The 20620-nt window shown below is 46.9% G+C and overlaps 2 protein-coding genes across 3 annotated transcripts in view; one reads left to right on the top strand and one right to left on the bottom strand.

The window, feature by feature from the left end:
* Positions 1-6751, bottom strand: part of PUSL1 (pseudouridine synthase like 1) — a 29276-nt gene extending 22525 nt beyond the window's left edge. The window contains exons 1-2 of one of the 2 annotated variants that reach the window (XM_075172366.1): positions 6525-6751; positions 5267-5324 (exon numbers count right to left, since the gene is read on the bottom strand). In XM_075172366.1, the coding sequence (XP_075028467.1) occupies positions 5267-5324; positions 6525-6583 (117 nt within the window). In that variant the 5' untranslated portion in view covers positions 6584-6751. Of the gene's footprint in view, positions 1-5266; positions 5325-6391; positions 6467-6524 lie in introns of those variants that run through there. The other variant, XM_075172367.1, reaches the window with a different exon arrangement.
* A 2768-nt stretch (positions 6752-9519) lies between these two features.
* ACAP3 (ArfGAP with coiled-coil, ankyrin repeat and PH domains 3) overlaps positions 9520-20620 on the top strand; it is a 104387-nt gene continuing 93286 nt past the window's right edge. Inside the window, exon 1 of the mRNA XM_075172370.1 lies at positions 9520-9605. Coding sequence (XP_075028471.1) covers positions 9559-9605 — 47 coding nt within the window. The 5' untranslated portion in view covers positions 9520-9558. The remainder of the gene's footprint in view (positions 9606-20620) is intronic.

The following is a 20620-nucleotide window of genomic DNA, read 5'->3' on the forward strand; positions in this document are numbered from 1 at the left end:
AACTGAGCTGCAGGGGAAGGCCTGGGAAACAGAACAAAAATGACCCCAGCCTTTTCCCCTTCCTAATCCTTCTATTTGGAGTTCACATGTGGTTACAATTAACAATGAAAATCTTTATTTATCACTCAAGCAGAGAGAAGCAGACAGAAATTAAATAGTTTTCTGCAGTAGACCTTGGCTTGTGCCTCAGCAATTTGTCTTACAGCAGAAGCTGCATTTTAAGAGCAAACTTTCTGCAAAGATATGTTTGGGTTTTGCAGGCTCCTCCCTCCCTCCACCCTCTTCTCCCCCTCTTGTCGCATTCAGGCAAAAAACAGCCAGTGGGAACATAGTTGAGTGGGGGTAGAGGGAGAGAGAGAACAGGAGAGAGCATGGAAAACATCCTCCTTTCTTGTTATGGGCTTGGAGAAGTTTGGATGCAGCATTCCTTTGGATCCCACACTACATCCCATTTTAAGCACTGCATCTGAACAAAGCTGGATAATAGGAACAGCGTTTGGATCTCTTCTCCTCTGCCAGCGGCAGTTGAGCCCTACTGGAGAGCAAACTGGAGAGGAAGAGAGGCCTGCAGACTCCAAGGCAAATCTGGTTGTTTCCCCTGCGCAGGTCAGCCAATGAATCCACAAAGGTGCAGGGCTGAATGACAGGTTCAACAAGTAGTATTTTCACAGCTGCCCTTCTCCAGCACAATGTTCTCCCAGGCACACCTCTCTGGAGAGATGACTGAAGGATATATGTGCTGGGCATCCAAGGAGGAACGTGACCACCGTCAACAACAAATCCCAGTTTGTGAAAGCTGAAAGCTTTGTTTGTGGATTCTTCCTCCAGCCTAACAGGCATGCAGCTGATAATATACTATCAGCTGCTGCCTCCAGTTTCAATTTTAATATTTCATTTATATCCCATCCTAATTAATCTCCTTAAAGAGAGAATTTCTGAACTGCTGAACTTCTTTGCAGGCAATTCAGAAGCGACCCCTTCACCTATGCAAATGTCTCATATCTGTACCATTCAGATGTCCTCTGAGCCTATAGGCAGCTGATGGTTTCCTCCTCTTGTTCCTGTATACTTTAATCTGTTAAGATCACCCACACGGAATTTCAAAAAAGACGCATTATTTACATTTAGTAATTGCTTGAATAGCAACCAGTGTTTCCCACCCTTTCAGAAAAAACAAGCCCCTAAAACAAGCAGGCCTTTCATCTGAGGAACTCAAAAAGCTTTACTGCTATTAATCCAGATCCCTACCCTGTTGGTATCATCTATGGATTCCTATGGGGGAAACTGAGGCAGAAGTTAAGCACTTTACCCATGGGCACCCAGATAAAAAGCAATAGAGAAGATACAGGAATAAAGGAACTGGGCTGTCCTCCCAGCTCAGAGTTCACAGGTCTGTGCTCCCTTCCTTAAGCCACAGAGCATGCAAATGTTCTTCTCTTTAGCAGGTGTTACAAACACTGAAATCTTGGCTTGGCACCTGCTGAAGGCCGTTCATTGGGACAGATCTCATCCATTTTCATTTAGCCTTTACTTCCCGAGTCATAGTCCTTCCAGACGACCATATTCCTGGAGCAGCAACAAGCACCCTAGGGCATCAGTTTATACCTCGTAACACCCCGCATACCAGTGATGCAGGGGAAAGCATTACTTGCATTTAGTAGGTCTGTTCTGCTAACAGGTTTCATTCACTAAACGCTTCCATATTTTGAATCACACTGAAATTTCCACTGTTGTGTGCCAGAATGATATGGATCCACATTCCAGATCGCTATTATTACTCGCAGCTCTGTTCTCTTCTCACTCTGTACAAATGCTGGAGAGGCGAGATGAAGAACAGGCCCATTAATGTATATCACCTATGGCAGGGAAGCAAAAGTTCATCCACTTCTCCCCCTGAAGCCTAAATAAAAAATCCTCAAGATACTCAGCCATCAGAGCTCTACAGAGCATCTGGGAACCACAAAAGGAACCTGTGAAATCAGTTGTGGATGGGTGTGTTCAAGAGAAACTGTGCATTAGGAATGTTTTGGAAAAGTAAGTGTCTATTTCTCTTTCACAGCAGCTGGATTGCTTACTGGTTTCATCATGCACAATGGCGTGAGTTGCACAGACACAAGGGATTGCACTGCGTTGCCGGGGATGCTGCACGATTTATAAGTTGCTGTGTTCTAATAAATAATAATGTGCAAGCTTCTGGTTGCAAGTCATCACAGCCTCACTGACTCAATGGGTGCTGTGTCAACTGAAACTAATTAAAAACCTAACTCATTTTTAGTGGAATAGATAAAAGTTGAAGTGAAAGCCAGGAAGAAGCAGCTGAGAAAGTGGCTTCTGCTAGAAGAAAGGGTTTCCAAAGCAATCTCCTATGCCCCTGAAATTATTATCCAAACAGGGGTTGAAGATGACAGTTCTCTGGGTCCATTTTCCTCTCTCTCTTCCCTTTTTTTTTTTTTTTTTTTTTGGCAGGGGAAGGGGGGATGGTGCAGGAGGTTGTACCAAAGCTGCCTTGCATAATAAGGAGTTTGTGTATGTTCTCTTTCTCTCCTCTCCTACTTCCCCTTTTCCTTTCATGAGGAATAGTATCTGGCCTTAGCACAAGGCTGCTGGCCAAAGCAGAGCTTCATGCGGGGAAGATTAGTTTTGGGCAGCATTCACCAGCAAAATGGGCAACAGCACTCTCGGGAGATGGTTCAAACCAAACGTGAAAGGGAACTTAGTTCTGTAGATCCAAGCAGGCCTCGCATATGGTGCCTGTTAGCACCAGCTACTCACTTTAGCAAAAGGTGCTACACAGGGGATCTTCCTTTACAGTAGGAACATTTGTAAGAATTGAGACTAGAGCACGAAGTCCTGCATCTTGTAAGTGTTCACAAGGAACTGGAGGGAGCCAAGTCACAGGATTCAAACTTCCCCATCCGGGGAAGCAAGGTCTGGAATTTTGGTTTGGACCCATCCCTAGCAAGCTGGGCTTCCACGTGCTTCAAGACAAATACGTTGTCTCCAAGAAAGAAAGAAAGTGTTGTCTGCAAAGCTCATCCCCCGCAAAGATATTTTAAAAGCTCCTTCAAATATCTACATCTGTCCCTGAACTAAACCAAGTCTCCATTTCCTCCAGACAATCCCAGGGCTCTGTTACATAGCAGTAGTGAGGACTACAAAGGCTTCTGTCTCCTGTATGATACAGTGCTTTATGGTGACAAGGGGCTATAGACAGGCCTTCGGCTCAGCTCCAGTCCAGCAATTTTACTTTGTCACACAGAGGGCTGCAGTACACACTCACACACCAGTCCATTACACTTTAATGGCACAGTTGTTGAAACACAAGGTCTGCACCTCACAGGTTATTTGCTTGTCTGTAACTGCAAACAAATGTCTGAACATATTTAGAATACAATAAGGATCTCATTACAGATTTAATTTTGCCCTTCCCTTTGGTTGCCTTCCTGGCTTTGGAAAGTTGTGAAGTTCAAGGCTGCACAGAAATGGAGGAAGATAAATTCCTACAGGCCCCAGAAGTTTTCTATTAAAGTTGCTTTAAGACTTCCCATGTGGTTCTAATAGACACAGCCCTGCTCAGCAGTGCCCAGCATCAATACCACCACATGAAAGCAAAGCACATATCCCAGAACTGGCCTGCAAAGTGCTGATACTGTGAAAAGACAACACCAAATAAGTTTATCTTTTTTCTTTTTTTCTTCTTCTTTTCTCCTTTAATCACCCATCCTACCCATTCGCCTATTAAAACAAAGTTACTTGGATAATGCAAAACAACTGCTGGGCTCACCCAAAGTCCGGCGCCAGGGGCTGAGACACTGGATGCTTCAGAGGATTAGATAAATGAGATGGAAAGTCCTTTGGGGCTCTTCTTTCAAGATCTCCACAATATTTATACACTTTCTCCACAATGGTCTCAGGCAAGAAGCCATAAAAATACACCCTGAGAACTCTTATTCAAACCATAATTCATCACACTTTCCTTCTGCAGACTGCTTAGCAAGAGCATGCGAGAACTATCACCCTGACAAGGCACGGTGTGGAAATGTCTTGGCCATGGTCACGGAGTGGCTGGGTCCCAGACCAGCTCTTCAACAACGCTGCTCCTTCACAACACCGGGATTGTAGCTAATGCAGGCAGAGCACAGACCATCACAAACAACAACCTTCAAATTGCTGCAGTTTGTGATCTCAGGTTAAACAGTCTGACTGAAAATGAGAACCGAGTAACAAAAAGGCATGATCTGACCTAAAGCAATCAGCTTCAACTTCTTCAACAATCTCTTATCTTCTAAATGGGCACAAGCTTCGTTCCAAACTACACAATGCTTCTAAGAGAGAAAAATAATGCAGCTTCCTTTTGATTCCTGCCCTGCACAGGAACATGGGATTTACCAGCAAAATAAATTCACCTCTGCTCAAATAAATGCAGCTCAGCAGCAGCTTGTAATTAAATTACAGTTGGGTTACACAAACATCCAGGTGTGCTAAGCATTTACCCTATGCAAGTGACCCACTCTCTACCTGCTAGTGTAACGGTGGGTCTTTTGCACTCCTATTGCACACTCACTCCAAGCCCAAACAGCATTTTGGTCCTGAAAGCCCTTCTTACATCCTGGGAAATCCCTGGGAACAGCACAGGAACAACAGTGATGACAGGATCGTACCTTTTTTCCCCGACATATTAGAAGGACTCCAGAAGAATGGAAACTAAGCATTTTTTTTCTTTGGAACAATGGATATCCTGCTGTGCTTTGTTCTGTGTCTGAAAACATCTATCAGAGACATCCTCTCCCAGGAGGATGCAGCTTCTAGTTTCTACGAAGGACTTAGATATGAACTAGAAGCACAGCAGCTAAGCCTGCTCAGAACTGAGGCAGTTCTAAGAATAAGTGGAGGCAAAGCCACAAGTGCTAATGAAGCTCACATGATTAAGTACCTTCAGGTGGGCCAGCACCTGAGCTGGGGCTCTCAGAATCGTAGTTCTGGACTCAGATACCTCAATTTCAAGTCTTATTGAAGGGTTCACATCTTTTTCAGGATCAGGATCTTAACGTCTCTGACTTCACCCTGACCTATTTCTCCCATCCGTATACTGACATCATTTCTAAAGCACTTTGATTGTTTTGAATATTACAGTGTTTAGTATTATACAAGTGTCTTTTATTGAGTGTCAATCTAAAAATACTATTTATCCTTCGTAATATCTGTAGCTCAACGATGTGACCCTAGAAGTTTCATTTTAATGACAATATGATTAGCAAGGACCTACCTCCAAGTAATTCTGGACTCCAACCATTGACTGATCATTCGAAGTCTCCATAACCCCACTGCAGAGCAAAACAAATACAACAGTTATTGATATGTGTCAAGACCCAAGGACTTGACACAGAGTCCACCAACACATCCCGAAGTTAATGGGGGACAGTCATCTAACTGTTTGCTATTGAGTGACCTGGATCTTTTTACAGAACTTGCAGGGACCAAACACTTTGATGACTGCACAGGAAAACAGATGCAGCAGTTATTTGCAAGAAAGGAGGCTGGAAATAAAAATCATCCTTCAAATGTTACTGTCTGGACTAGCCCTTCAGATGGAGGCTGACGTGTTGGGAAGATAAGGCAGACAAATTACACCAGAAAAGAATTTGCAGATAAAACTATTTCAGGGCCAGGAGCTGGTTGCCAGTTGTAGGTCCCTTTCTTGCAGGCTCTGTGGATGTCATAAAGGGGCTAAAAGACCATGAAGACGGTTTGTGAAGAGCTTCCTTCTCTACTACAGAAGTCGCAGCCATTCACAAAAGCTGCTGAAGTGCAGAGAGATATGTCCTGAGGCTAAACCCAACCTACCTGTAACTACGCAGAGTAATTTAGGTCAGTACCCACAGCGACACAGACCGCGGCACTGCGAAAGAATTGTGGGTTTTGGCACACAATGGTATTATTCTGTAAAATCCTCATGAAGATAGGCACAATTCCATGTGCTGGAGCTGCACAAGTTCTCCCACACGCTTTTGTTTTTTGAATGTAAAAAAGCACAGCTACACATGTGGGATGTTTAAGGCCTGGGGAAACCCAACCTCAGCCATCCTCCTGCAGGACTCACAGATCCCTTCACCTGCACCTCCGGAGCAGTGCAGGTATCTGAACCACTGAGAACTGGCCACACCACCGGGTGCCCAGCAAACCACCACCACTGCAGGAAATGCCGTAACTTGCCCTCCCTCCCCAGCCTGACATCACAAGTTTGCCTTCTTCCCTGTCCTTTGATGTTTTCTCTTTGTCCATTTTACGCATTTCCTGCCCAAACCATCCCCTTACTTATACGCAACAGCAGAAAGCCGAGTCCAGCTCCCCGTCCGCGCTCACCTGCTCAGCAAAGGGATTTATCACTCACCAAAACCACTGCGCTCGCCCTTCTCCCTCCTTGCAGCTCTCCCACCACCACCCATGGCTAGCCCCCCCCGGCCCGCAACGGGCGCTGGTTCACTTCCCCCGCACGTGGCTGACGAGCCAGCTGAGGCACCTACCTATATTTAGTGCCAAAGTACTGAAAGAACACTAGGTATCGGCTCGGGGAAGAAACCATCTTTGCTGCCTACGGCCCAGGCTCTAGGTCCGGGGAGGCGGGCACCCCTGCGCTCCCCAACGCGCTGCTGGCAGCGGGGGGCGCCGGCGGAGCTCCCCCCTCGCGCACCCCCCCCCCCCCCGGGCAGCCCGGCGGCCTTCCCGCCCCTCTGCGCGGCGCAGCCGCCCCGCTTCCCTCAGCCGGCTTCCCGCCGGCGGCCCGCCCAGCACCGCCCGCTTCCGCCGCCGCGCTGGGTGGGCCCCGCCAAGGCCTGCTGAGGCGGTGCGGCGGCGGCCGCGGTGGCTGTGGCCGGGCGCAGTTGCGGGCCCGCCGGGGCCTGGCTCCGCTCGCCGGCAGGGCCTCAGGGCCCGGGGCTGGCCCGGGCCGCGGGGGAGGCGAACGACGGCGGTTCAGCTGGGCGGCGGCGGGAGCCCGGCCCGGGCCCAGGCGGCTCTGCCCTCCGTCCTCGGGTGCCTGTGACACCTCACCCCGGTCTCGGAGGTTTTCCTTCTGCCTGGAGGGAAGCCGAGTGACTGACTGAAGGTGACCCAGCCAGCGATCGCGAGGGAGCAAAGCCCTCTCGAATCCTGTGCTTTTTCTTCTCGGCTGCTCTTCGGCTCTTAAGTTTTACTGCAGGCAACCGTCGTTTGGCAAGTGGCTTTGTTTGCCTTACCGTTTGCCATTAGGAACCACCTGAGCTGGACTTCTTGTTTGGTTTTTTGTCCGTTTCTAATGGGAATTGATCCCTTGGGCTATTCCTAGCACGGTTCTGGGGGCTTCAGTTGCCCCAAGTCAGATAAGCATGCCAAAAAATTAAGACTTGGAGTCCTAGAGCAGGAATGTAACTCCCACAGAAAAAATGGTTTATGGGGCCAGAAGTTTACAGGGCGAAGACCAGAGCACGGCACTTACCGTGGTGAGTGGTCCTCCACGCTCTCCTGCGTTAAGGTTATTTGTGAGTTTGGGATTGTTGACTCAAAGGCTCTGATGTTCCCAACCTTCGGTGAACCTACCCCGCGTGAAACTGCTCCCGGCTCTGCCAACAGCCACGTCAAAGTCCCCGCAAAAACCAGCACAGGCAAGCCCGCGTTCATCTATTTCAGCCTGCCTGTGAAAAGATGTGTGCAGGCTACCACTTGCTGAGGGTAAATAACAGCTACAGGGACGAAAATAGGCTACGATAGCGATAAATTCTGCAGATGTTCTTTGTGACTATGTTCTGTATTTTAAAATCTTTATTCATCTTTCTAAAATACTGAACTGCAATATCGGTATGTACAATAGATAGCCTAAAATCAGTATAAACAATCACCCGACTCATTAGCAAAATGGAGAGCAACAGAAAAATCCCTGGCCCCGCCATACAAATCTGAGATCTGTTTTGAATGGAAAAATCCAACCAGCTTTGAATTCACACAATGGCATCCAGACTCTATTATAATGAAACTGATGAATCTCAGCTTTAAAGAGGATGGTAATTTCTAATCCCTGAGCTTGTGCATACACACGCAGGCAGAAACATCCACACGCTTTCATCTATGGTGGAAGAACCAAAGAAAATAAAAACTGTATTGATTTGACCTTTATGAAACCATATGAAGAGGCCACAAGAGGTCACCTTGCCCCTTCTTCTGGACCGAGGTGATTGGCGGGGCTAATTTCTTTTCCTGCGTTCCTCAGAACCCCTCAGCGTCTGATAATTGTGTTAAATAAGCTAGACTTTTGCTCACACAAAGATACTCTTGACTGTGCCTGACAAATCAAGCAGGTCTGGGAACTCGGATGGAAACAGGAGCCTGGCCTAGAGCTGAATCTTAGCTGTAGTTTGTGTATGGAAATGGCATTGAACATCTTATTTCGTCTCATTTCATCACAGTTCTGTCCATGGCTGAGGTAAGGCCTCATCGTGACATTTTGTCATGGATTCAGATGCCCCTGGCCCTAGTGTTTGTGTGACTCTTGGTTTTAGTTTAGGTCCATATTACACAGGATGCATTTTCTTAAAACGTGGCGATTTACACTCCAGGCCCTTCTCTCAGTCTTAAATTCATATAAAACTTGCAGTGAATGATGCTGGTTATACTGTTCTACTGTCTGTGGTGCTCGATGGGTGGAGGATCAGAACTAAGCCCCTAACTAGAACTAATTGTAATTAGCCTTATTCATGCCACATTACTGCTATGTCCTGCAGCAAACGTGATCTGTTCAGCTGGACCCACAGACCCAGATGTCTTTCTTCCTTGCGTGATTACATTGGCTGCAGAGGAGTTACCACAGATTTACTGCATGGCTGATGGCAGCAGCAAATCCACTGCATACCGAAAATTAAAAACTAGATTAAGTAGTAACAGGATTGATGCCGATCCTTTTGACACTGCCGGTATAGAATCGCACTCTGCACCCTGGACAGTTTGATTTTTTTCTACAGTGCACACAACCTGATGGCAATCCTACATGCAAATGACCGGCTGCACCTCCAGCTAATCGCTCAACCACGCAATTAGCGCGAGTTGGCGTACGAGGCGGTGCCCACTGTCACAGCCGGCTCAGCTCAGAAACGCACGCTTCAGACAGTGTCACGAGTGTCTGCTGAGAACCCATCCTCACCTACAACCAGCGAGGAGAAAGCAGAGGCGAGGAGAGGCGAGGGAACCGTGTTTCCCAGCCCACCGGCCCCGCGAGGCAGCCGGCAGCACGGACCCCGCCGCCGCCCGCTTGCTCGGCGACTCGGCGGCGGCCCGGGAGGGGGACCCGCGGCCCGGCGGCGCAGCGGCCCTGCCCGCCGGCGGCCCCGCGCTGGGCCCGGGCCAGCCCGGCCCTTGGCGCGGCGGGCGGCGTTGGGCTGCGCGGCGGCGGGCGGCGGGCGCGCTCATCCCCGCCGCGGCAGCGGGCGCGTGTGCGGCGGGCGCGGGGGGCGGGCGCTCGCCCGCGCGTCCTTGGCTGCCGGCGGGCGATGCGCTTCCTCCGCTGAGCGCGCCGCGGGCTGAGCCGGCAGGATGACGGTGGAGTTCGAGGAGTGCATCAAGGACTCGCCCCGGTTCCGGTAAGCGGCGGAGCAGCGGGGCGCGGGCGGGGGCGCGGGGCGCCGCCACGCTCCGCTCCGCTAATCGCTTTAGGCGGTGGGGGGCCGCGGTGAGCCGTGCGGGGACGGGCCGCGCCCGGGCAGCGCTGGGCCGGGGCCGTGGGAAGCGGGGAGCCCGCCCCGCCGACCCCCGGCCCCGCCAGCCGCTGCGGCTGGGGCCGGGGCTGCCGGCCCAGCGCTGCCCGCCGGCCGCTGGGGATGCCGCCGGGCTGCAGGCGTTGCCCTCTGGTGCGCTGCATCTGCCCTGCTCGCCTGGTTGCCCCGCTCGGTTCGGACGCTTTGCAGATGAAAAATTGCTAATGGTAGCAGGCGGCAGACAGCGCCGGATCCCATTCCTAACAGGGTAAACTGGCATCACCCTATGGGCATCAGCTGGACGGTGCTGATTTAAACGGCCCGAAGAGCCAGTGCTAAGAAATACAGTCATTTTCCATGCAGTCACATTCCCGTCTCTCGGAGGGTGGATTTTTTTAGCGGTCTTGAAGGAATCCGGGCTATGACAACAAAGACTCCGTCTTGGCTGTGCTGCATTTAAATCAGGCCGTTTCAGAAATGCCCAGGGCTGGAGAGGAGCCTCCAGATTCTGGGTACAGATGCTCCATTGTGCCAGGAGCATCCTGGCTAGGTGTCCAGATGGGCTCGGATGTCCTGATGCTGTAAAGGGAAGATCGGAGCTTCCATAGCTAATAATCTCCTGCTGCTTTCAATACTGTGCCTGGATGGGGACAGAGGGAAAGAAAGACAATAGCCTGCAGAAGCAAGTTGGTCGACTGTGTGTACAGGGAAAGGAGTTATCAAGGGGTCTCTCCTTCCCTGCAGACATTCCTTGTTGCTCCTTCTCAAAACCTTTTTGTTTATTAAATAGAAGAGTTTGCATTTTCCTTTAAGTGCATTTAAAAATAATTTCTTGGAATGCAAGATTCATAGGAAAGGCTGCAGTGGTCCGTTGCTGTGGCTACTCTGAACAATTGTCATTTTGTTTATATATGTATGTGGTTGTGTACAGCTGCAGGTAATGCGAATACCTGGGCAAGTGCATCTTCTTTATCCCTGCATATGGGAATATGTAGGGCTGTGGAAAGGGTCCTCCTCCACACATTTTAATTTTAGTTGCGTGGTAAGATCCTGCTCTTTCTTGTTCCAAAGCTGGTTCCGAAAGTGTAATGGACAGTATCGTGAGATGACAGGCTGGTCCTATTTGTGTGCCTGGTTGGAATCATGGGAGTTTTTAATCAGGAGAAAGTTAGATGCATGGACAGGTTTGCAGAAGATATGAAGCTCCTTCTTTAAACCTCTGCTCACTTAGCATCAATTAGCATCTACCCGCCCCCCCTTTTTCTTTTTTTGACTGTCATTTTATCCTATTGTGCTGCAGAGCATGTGAACGGTTCAGTGGCATCCTTCCAGAGCAGTGACTTCACTGTCCAGATGTCTCGTTCCACATGGCAGTGACCCTTTTCCTGGTGACGTCAAGATTGATTGATATGTTTATTTATTTATTTTGCCTTTGGTGTGTGTGGGCTTCAGGCCAAGTTTCTTAGTATGCAGGCAACATCATTCTGCTCTGTCTGCTCCATCCATAAAAACAAAACAGCTCTCAGAGCACTGTGTTGGACCTTTATCAAAAGCCAGTTATTTAAGCATGGAATTATGAACTATTTCCCAAATGGCCAGACACAGTCTGCCTGTTACAGGGAGAACAAGAGATTAGACTAGAGCAATAAGCCTGTATATTTCAGGAGGGCTGAAATATAAGTAGCAGGGGAATATGTAAACTACAAACACCTCAAACAGTAATACTAGCAGGCCTATGGCAAAAAAAAAAAGAACAAAATAGAATTCTTCAAACTTTCTCAAAGGGTACAGATTTTAGCCTCCTTTTCTTCCTCCCAGCTTTTTAATTAGTTCTTCCGTTACAATTATTTGTTTGTAATACAAGAGAATCCTTAGATGCCTGTAAGGGACAGGACTTCTTCTATAGTGCATGGCAGAGATGCTTACTAACATGTCCCTAAAATCTTACAACTATAAAAAAAGTAAAATACCATACAAGCTAAACTATATACAAAAATACAGATAAAAATGAGGTGAGAGAGGTAGCGTATAATCCACTTTCTCAACAGAGACTGAGATAGCAATAGGTAAAGTTCCTTGCCATAGGAAACATTTGTGGAAGAGGCAAAAATTTAATTCAGATTTCCCATAGCAGTCCCTTAGCTAGGGATCACCCTCCCTTTCCTGCTGGCACCCACTGCTGCACAGAGCCCCTTTGCACTTCCCAGCCAAGGGTTGTGCCGTGTTTTACAATTGGCTTATTCCCCTCAACAGCGAGCCTTCGAGAGAATCAAATTGTTTTCTGTTTGTAATACACAGGGAGAAAAAAAAACTCCAAAAAAATATTGCGCAGGCATAAACAAGCACTGTATTAAGCATCCCATAATAAGACTACAAAACTAGTCTACTTTAGCAATCAAATCCAATTACATGTTAAAACACTCCGAATCAATACTCAATATACACTCAATCCATCATTGCTTCCGACTTTATAGGGACCAGTTGCTACAAAGAAAACTTTTTTTAAAAAAATTTTTGTTACTTAAATATGTATAGATCTTTAGATTGGTAGATAAGCCTTATTTCTGTAAGGCATCTTGTAGAGACATGTATATTCAATTCCAGTAAACAAGTATAATTACCTTGAAAGACCAGTTCTAGCACATTTGAATGCAACCCCAATAGATATTGTGGCTTTCATCTCCCTGACATGCAGAGCCTTCTGTTTAACCAGCAGTAGTCTGGGAAATCTAGGAACACGTTTCTGACTTGTTCCACTCGGTCACGGAAGCCAGTGGTCTGGAGTGATGCAAAGAAGAACCCATTACTGCCCTTACCCTTGCAGATCTGTTAAGCAACAGTGCTAGATGAGTAAATTTGGCTCATTCTTGCAAAATGGAAGTCCTTGGGCATACTGCCAGCTCCCAAGGCTTACCCCCTACCTTTATTCCTTCCTCGCTGAGGGAAGATTCGCTTAGTACTAAGGGACGGGTAGGGACATGGTTCCTCATTCTGGGTGTGAATGCTCTCTAGGAACAATCAGGAGGACAAGGGAAGGGTAGGAACAAATTGCAGAGCTTGGACCTGGCTGTAGCACTCTGTGGGTCACAGAAAACCCCAAATGCCTCTGTGGTAATTCCCACAAGGGAGGGAAATAAGCGGTGATTTCCTTAACTAACATCGCTGTTGTAGTTGTTGTTGCTATTAACTAACGTTATTAATCAGACATGTTGTGAGGTCAGGGTTACCCACGGCAGAGCGGGCTGCACGTCAGTGGGGTGAGCCAGGAGGTGCTGTGCTCCGACTGTAGCACAATGACTCAGATGCTGGAATCTTCTCACGAGGAGCCCTTACAGCTACCATGACCTAAAGGAACAGACAGCTAACAGCATCCCTCCGTACACATCCAAGCCCCAGGCCACCGAGGGACCTCTGTGCTGCTTAGCAAGCAGGAAAAGGAGACCTGCAATTGAGGCATAGGCTACACAAGACCATGTACGTGCCCAGGTCTGAGGGGTGCCAGTCTTCACCTCCCCCATGCCTTGCAGCCTCTTGGCTGGCTGTAACGCAGTGGTTCAGAAACTCGCAGGACTCCCTGGAGCAGCACTGTCATCAGGCAGTGACCCAGGGACATAGGCAGAGATGTTTGTTCTAGCAGTGTGCAGCACTGTCTGCACATTACTGCGGCCTTCATTAGGCAGAGAAAAATGCAGGCATGTAATTCTAGCTCCATGAAAGATGCAAGAAAAAAATATTTGCCAGAGGAAAAGAAAGTGGAAAAACAAGTACATTTAGAAAATATTTTCTCTTACTAGGGTGTTTCAAACAGAATGGGAAGAATTAAAACCCTTAGTCAAACTGATCTTGCTAAGTCTGATAACAGATTGAATGAGACAAGTTTAAAGCTAGCTTAACCAGTTTTAATGCATCCATACTGTGTGAATGTGTGTTAGTGAAGGCCTCTGCAGAAAAAACTTTAGTGGCTTCTGTGTGATTTGTGTCAATTGACACTGCACACCATCGACATGCAGTTTGAGGTAAGCCAAACTTATTAGCTTAAGTTACTTAAAACCAAATTTAAATTACACCCAGAATGGCCAAAGAAAGAATCTTCATCTGTTTAACTAAATCAATTTAACAAAAAGAGCACATGCATTGATTCGAAATTGGTTTTTGTTACACAAGGCTTCTTATGTAAGCAAGATCCCTGATGCTGATTGCAGTTGCATGAAGATAACGCCTACACAGAGAGCTCCTTTTTGAATCAGAGACTAATGAGTACAATTGCCATCACTTGCTGGTTTAGTTGCACGAGAGAGAAGATATTATCACAAAAGCAGCATGATATTATCTATATCAATCATAATACCTCTCTTTATCTGTTTATTCTATTTCTTATCTCTTTATCATTGCACTTCTAAAGTCAAAGAGTCTGAAGTATGTAAAGGGAGAAGTCAAAGCAAAGATGTCGCCATATAGTTACTTCCTCTCACAGTACATGAGATGCTCTCCCAGTTACAGCAATCCATCCTGTCCATCCAGCCCCTGAATATCTGTACATCAGTGTGGTGCTTTCCGAATGCAGTGAGGCTTTGTTTCCCCTCCTGGCTTTCAGCCTCCCTTTTTCGGCATCACTTTACAGTGACCCCAAGGCAGTAATACAGGACCAAATCTGGTCTTTACTGGGGTTGTACTGGGGCGTGGTTTATGGTGGGGTCTATCCCTAATCTATATGCGTATTTGTGGCAGTTTGAACGTGAGGTGCCATACCGAGACTGTAGTTGTGACAACTTCACCCAAAGGGCCCTCCTTTGCAATCGAGGCTGCATTACATTTCAGCTGCTCTTGTGTCGGGTGAATCACATTCACAGCAGGACCCTCACGTGGCACAGGTTTTTTTTCCTCCATAAGTGGTATCACAAAAGTATATGGAAACAGAAGTCCCTTAATCTGAGGTTCCCTGTCATCAAAACTACCATGTGAATCCTGAAGGACTTAGGAAAAAGCTGCAGTCCTTCAGCCTGCATTACTGTGGGCAGATCTGAAAGTGTTTATTCAATGTGTAGTCAGGGAAGATCCCCTGGTATGAAAGAACTGACTGAGTGATAACTGACTTGAGATCTCTGGCTTGGTTTCATGAATGGTATTTTTTGCCAAATTTTTGGCAAGCAGTTTCCATAGTAACTTTGAACTGTGAGCTGCGTAAGCAGGGTACCCCAAAGGGCCAAGGTTCTGAAGCTAAACCCCCACTGATCCATCCCAACTCTCCAAATCAGAAAAGGATTTTTAAAATTTTTTTTTCCCCAAGATAAAACTGCCCAGACTTACAGGCTGAGTTTGCAGTGGATGATATTAAACTCTGAAACACAATCTCTCAGGCTGCTCATGGGAGCTATAGCTCATAAGTTTCATGGTGTAGCACACGGACAAGGGAAATTTTGATATTTCATAATTTGATGATTGACTTTGTTACTAGAGTAACACTCTTGTAACACACCTTGCTTTGTAACAGTATGTACCCTGTAAGAACATCTGCAAATTTTGGAATGTTTCTAGTTGTCTAACAGATCAGTTTCTGAGTTGGAAGTTGCTTGCTTTCATTTTCAGTGAAAATGAAAAGACAACAGTAGCTGTTCCTCTCTGTTGTCTTTCTGCTGGCTGGGACGTACGTGGCTACAGATGAAAATCATCTCTTTTGTCAGTGATAGTCTTCTGACATTTTTCTCTCTCCATGGCTCTCCTTCTGGTTGCCACGACATAAGTGCAAGGAGAAAGCTGTTCAACCTGAATGATTTTGCAGGAGAAGTTTTTGCAAAGTTTAAAACTCTGGCTGTCACATGCTAAGGGTGCGCGTCTGGACTGCTTTCCCTCAAAGCCTTCCAGAGGGCAACACCACAAGGAACCGTAGGCCTTGTCCTATTAGGATGGCCAAAAGCCATCCTGAGAAGGTCAAGATCAGGGTGTTGCTAGTTGCTAGTTTTCTAGCTGCAATAAAGAATGTAAGAGGGTTGGAAGTCAGATGACAAAGCTTGCTAAAAAGAAAAAAACCAAAAGAGCAATAACCCTGTGGTGGAAGAGGGTAATTAGACCCAGAGGTAATGTGGCTGAGAGATGCTGATGCTAGCTTATCTGTGCTATTGAAATTGTCTGTGGGAGAGTCATCCATTCCTCCTTGGAGAGTGCCACATGTCTTGATAATTGTGCTTTGCTGGTTGTCTTGGCACCGTGCAGTGTCTCTGGATTCTAACCCTGGTCCTCGAAGGACTGCAGCATGGCCAAGTGAGCACATAGAATAAGAGTTCAGTGAAACATTATTTGGCATAACCTCATTCATGTGGACTCTACACAGGCTCCTGTTGAAATGTGTGTTATTGCAAAGCCAGCGAGCTTTGCATTCTAGGGATAAGTCAGAGTCCGTTGTCATTCACACTGCTGAAGCTCAGGAAGCTGGAAAGGTGCCACAGAGCCAGTTTCGTGGTAATGGGAAACAGTGGTGTCAAGCCTTCATCTGAAGGGAACCCAGGCTCTTTGCTAGCTGGAGTGGAGAATGGGGAGTCCAGGGGCTGAGGGCTACTGCTTGCTTTGGCACTCGGCGATTCTGAGACTGAGGAAAGTCCTTTTTATTCATTTCAACAGCTCCTCTGTTTTATTTTCCTTAGCTTAGGGAGAGGGACAGGATGGAAGGGTCACACTGTGTATCTGAGTGAAGAGCCTGTGAAATAATTAATGTTTGTGATGACAAAGCACTTTCAGCACTGATTGATTAATCATTCATTTCTGGTGATCCCTTGGGTAGGAAAGTATGGCGTTCCAGCACTGGGCTCCAAGGGGAGGAGGGCTAGAAAGGGGGGCAATGTACTGCTGCCGCACGCACCAGGGACCTCTCCCAGCCTGCGTCAGAGAAGCCATCCATTCACCTTCATTTCTTTATGCCTCCCAGAGGCAGCAAGGCAATGCAGACTCCTGGGGTCAGGCTGGGTTTTTTTGGTCTCAGTGGCATCATCAAGGCTGCTCTCCAGTCTGGTAAGGGAGAAGGGATGCAACAGCGTGGTGGAGAATCCTTTGCCTGGAGGAGCTTGGACTGCGTGTCTGGCAGCTTTCTCTGGCTGGCTTCTCCTGTGCCAGACATCCCGAGATGGGAGCTTGTTGCACGTTACCGATGATATCAGTGACACAGCCTTTGAATCTGGGTGCTTTTGCAAAGTTTTGCACCGTCAGTAGGGCAGTTGAGCTTTGACCTATAATCACTGGATAAGGAATAAAGCACTGTCTCATCTGCTAATGCACAGATCAGGGCATTGTAAATTCCACTACAACTCCTGAGTTAGTTAAATACATGCTGGGGGATCTTGCAAGTCCCTTTCTCCAGTTGAACAGTATTTTCCGATTTGTAGGGCATATATCCTGGGGTTACTAACACATGTACAGGGAGTTGAGAGACCCTATTCAAGTCACGTGGTGGATATAAGGAGGCCAAAGACTTTCAGTTTGGCATTAGGGCTTAACAGGGTAACAGATGAACCCAGGATGGAAAGTGTGTGTGCTGGATTATTTGAGGTTAGGAACAGCATGAAGGCTGAGACCTGTAATCAGAGCTCCAAGAGTGACTTTGGGTCTGGATGCAGCTGTCTCTAGGCTGCGTCCGTACTGTCACGCATAGTTTGTCAGGGCAAACACGCATGCCTAGCCCCTGTTCAGATACATGGGGCTGGTGAGAGAGCCGGTTTCCCAACCACCGAGCAGTTTCCTGTAGCCATTGCAAAATAAGTTTATGTTAACTCCTGCACCTAGGAGCTATCTGAAACTGCTAACCCCATAAAGCCTCGACTCTCAGCGTCCTAAACTGCTCTGTTCTCAAGGGGCAGTGGAAGAGCAGGAATGGGAGGGAGGGATGAAAATCAAGCACAAGAGCTTTAGAATCCCAAGCTTTTCTGAAATGGCGACGGTCCCTTTAAAACCTGGTTTCATAACACTATGAAGTTTCAACCACAATATTAATTTTTTTGCAGCAGGAAGGCCAGTGGAACCATGAGTTTTTCTGGCTTCCTAAGCACTGGCTTTGCTTAAAAAAACAGGCTACTGCTAGCTTTGTAAGTTCGGTTATCTGGGATAAAGAAAAGAGCCCTAGAAACAGACCTGGAATCCAAGTTTGGTTGAATTTTGGGTACAGGACAGAATGCTTCCCTGGAGCCAAGAGTGCTTGCTTGCTTGTTTGCTTACAGTTCTCCTCTACATCAGGGCTGTATTCTGATTTCAGGCATTTACAGTCATTCCTGACTGCTATTTCCCAAGTGTTTGTTACACACACAGATTGTTAGCTCTTCCCATAATTAATGTGGTTCCTGTCTAATGTAAAGCTTGCTTTAAAGGAAGGGTGGAGGAAAGGAAGTGGAAAAAAAGAAAGTAGATTGGACTCTGTGCTAACACGATGCCATGCTAACTTTTCCTGTGGGGAAAGGAAGGGGAACCAAGCGCAGAATTTGTTCCCTCTTTGATCAGCAATTGCAGACTTGGAGGGAGAGGGGGAAGCAGGCATCATGGCCAGTATGGAAGGTTGAGATTTTTACCTGCCAGTAGCTTTCTAATTGCTGCTTTATCTTCTCTGAGGCACTGCAGAGCCTGCTCCGTTAAGATCTTGGAATGGGCAAGACGAGGAATTTAAGCTGCAGAATTCCCTGCATGGAGTATGTTGGAGCACTAGGGAGCTGTATGCCGCAGTCCCGGGCCAAGGGGATGGACTCCATGGCCTAACTGCGGCCCGAGGGAGATGGGTGTATCTTCCAGGCTGCGTGGAGGTGAAGTGTGTCTCTACTCCCCAGTACACAGCAGCTAGAATGTAAGCTGCCAGCCTTCCCCTCTGTAGGACCCCATAGGATAGCGAGCAGAACTAGGATAACGAACAATTATTCCTGCGGACTGCAAGGAGGGTGGAGGCTGATTTCCTGCAACTCCACTGCATCCATGCCTAGCTGCAGCCAGGCTGGCCCTCAGCCCAGAAGGAGCTGCCCACAACTGCAGTCACAACACCCATCGTGGCTGGCCATGTACCAACAAGGGAAAAGCATCATGCTTAATGTTCTGCCCATTGTTGTCTGAGCTGCTAGAAGAAAGGGAAAAGTGTTTCTACTTCTATTGCAACACATTAGAAAAGAGGACAGGGTATGCTGGAGACTCTATTCCTCTAGAAGGCTTAGAGAAGAGTCTTTATGTGTTTCCTCCCGCACATGCTTGGTGGTGAGGAAACTGGCTTTGCCACCAGTCCCGTGCATATGAACAGAGCCTAGGCATGCATGTATCTGCCCTGACGAACTAGGTGAGACAATACCAACACAGGTCAAAGAAGTAGCAAGTAAGCCACACGTTGCTGCAGGAGCTGATTACTCCTCTGAGCCTCTGCTCCCAAAAGAAGAAGATGAGGCAAGATAATTGCCCCTACACTAACCTCTTGGCAAAATGTTCCATTCTTTTCACTTGGTGGGGTACCTGTTTTGGCTTACTGGAGAGGGTTTGTTTTAAAGCAGTGCATCTACAGATCTTTTTATTTTTGCATGTTGCTGCCTCCTCTGGCCTCTCATTTGGTAAAGAAGGGAATTCAGTTCAGAGACTTTGATTTATAGGAAGGAAGAAAGGACCAGAAAAAAATAATAGAAAAGTTGTATGTGTTCTTAACAGCCCATACCAATGCACTGAATACCAGATTAACCAAATGCAGTGTGGTACATTTACAGCAGAGTGTGCCCACACACACGTTACATTCTTGTCTTTCTTCACCTTATCTGCAGGAGAAGTTTACTTTGCTTATGTGCCAGGTCTCTTCTTGAGGGAGGTGGAGAACATTCTGTTGCTCTGATATAGTTAACCATCACTCAATTCACTGTGGAATAACACACATACATGGTCTCTGAGAGGAATTGTTCTAGTACAGAACTTCTACTGGATATAGCGAGGGAATGGCTAAAAAGCAAAGCAGTATATTCATTACAGTGGATTAAAGGGATGATGTCAGAACTCATGGGTGGCACATCCCAGTGAAGTGCTCATTCATTCCTTAAATAAGCATAAAGTGGCACAGTCTAAACAGATTATATAATATCAGAGAGTGAGATAATCCGTTCTCTGCATACCCAGTCTGCTTCATCACACTTCAGCAGGGCTTAATAATTTCCATACTCTTTATTAAATGCTACTGCTAATAGAAACAGCACGTGTGAACATGTGTGTAAATGCATATATGCACGTGCAGTGTTTCCAAAGGTTCGATACATCTGCCTGTTGATAAGGTAAGAGGATGTTTTATGGGAATAAAATTTAGCTGTATGGCCTGCATGTACATGCATTCAGGTGCACAGAGATACAGACATACAGCTTGTAGTCCTTTCTCAGCATCCAAGTAGTTGTGCCAGTCTTTATTTAACGGTACATAGAAGAGACTGACGTGTGGTTTGATCTGCTAATTTTCTGGCCATCGGGCTGAAAATAGAGTATACTACATGTATAGATTTTACTTGTATAGATTTTACAGACGTGGTCTGCGTATATTGCTACAGTGAAGTATCTCCATGGTCATAGGGAGCAGCTAAAGGAGATTTATCTGTACTCCTACGACAAAGAAAAGTTAGGTTAAGCAAGTATACGCACTTGTGGCTTGCTTTGAGGCCATTTTATGCCCATGCACTTGATAAGAATACCAGCTTAAACATCAGCATTGTCCTGCTACATTTGCAATGTTGGGGTAATGCAGAAATCTCCGTGACTATTTTGAAGAACTGCTATTTAAGCATGTCAGTTTTCCTGCTCCATTCTAGCTCAGTGAAACACTGCTGTTTCCCACAGCTCAGTTTCTTTTCAGAATATCACCTCTTTGTTCTCTCTGATAAACCCAGTTTTTGGCAGGAAGTACGGATTTGTCCCCGCACCCTGAC

Source organism: Calonectris borealis, chromosome 23 (assembly GCF_964195595.1).
Source record: "Calonectris borealis chromosome 23, bCalBor7.hap1.2, whole genome shotgun sequence".
NCBI classification, from domain to species: Eukaryota; Metazoa; Chordata; class Aves; order Procellariiformes; family Procellariidae; genus Calonectris; species Calonectris borealis.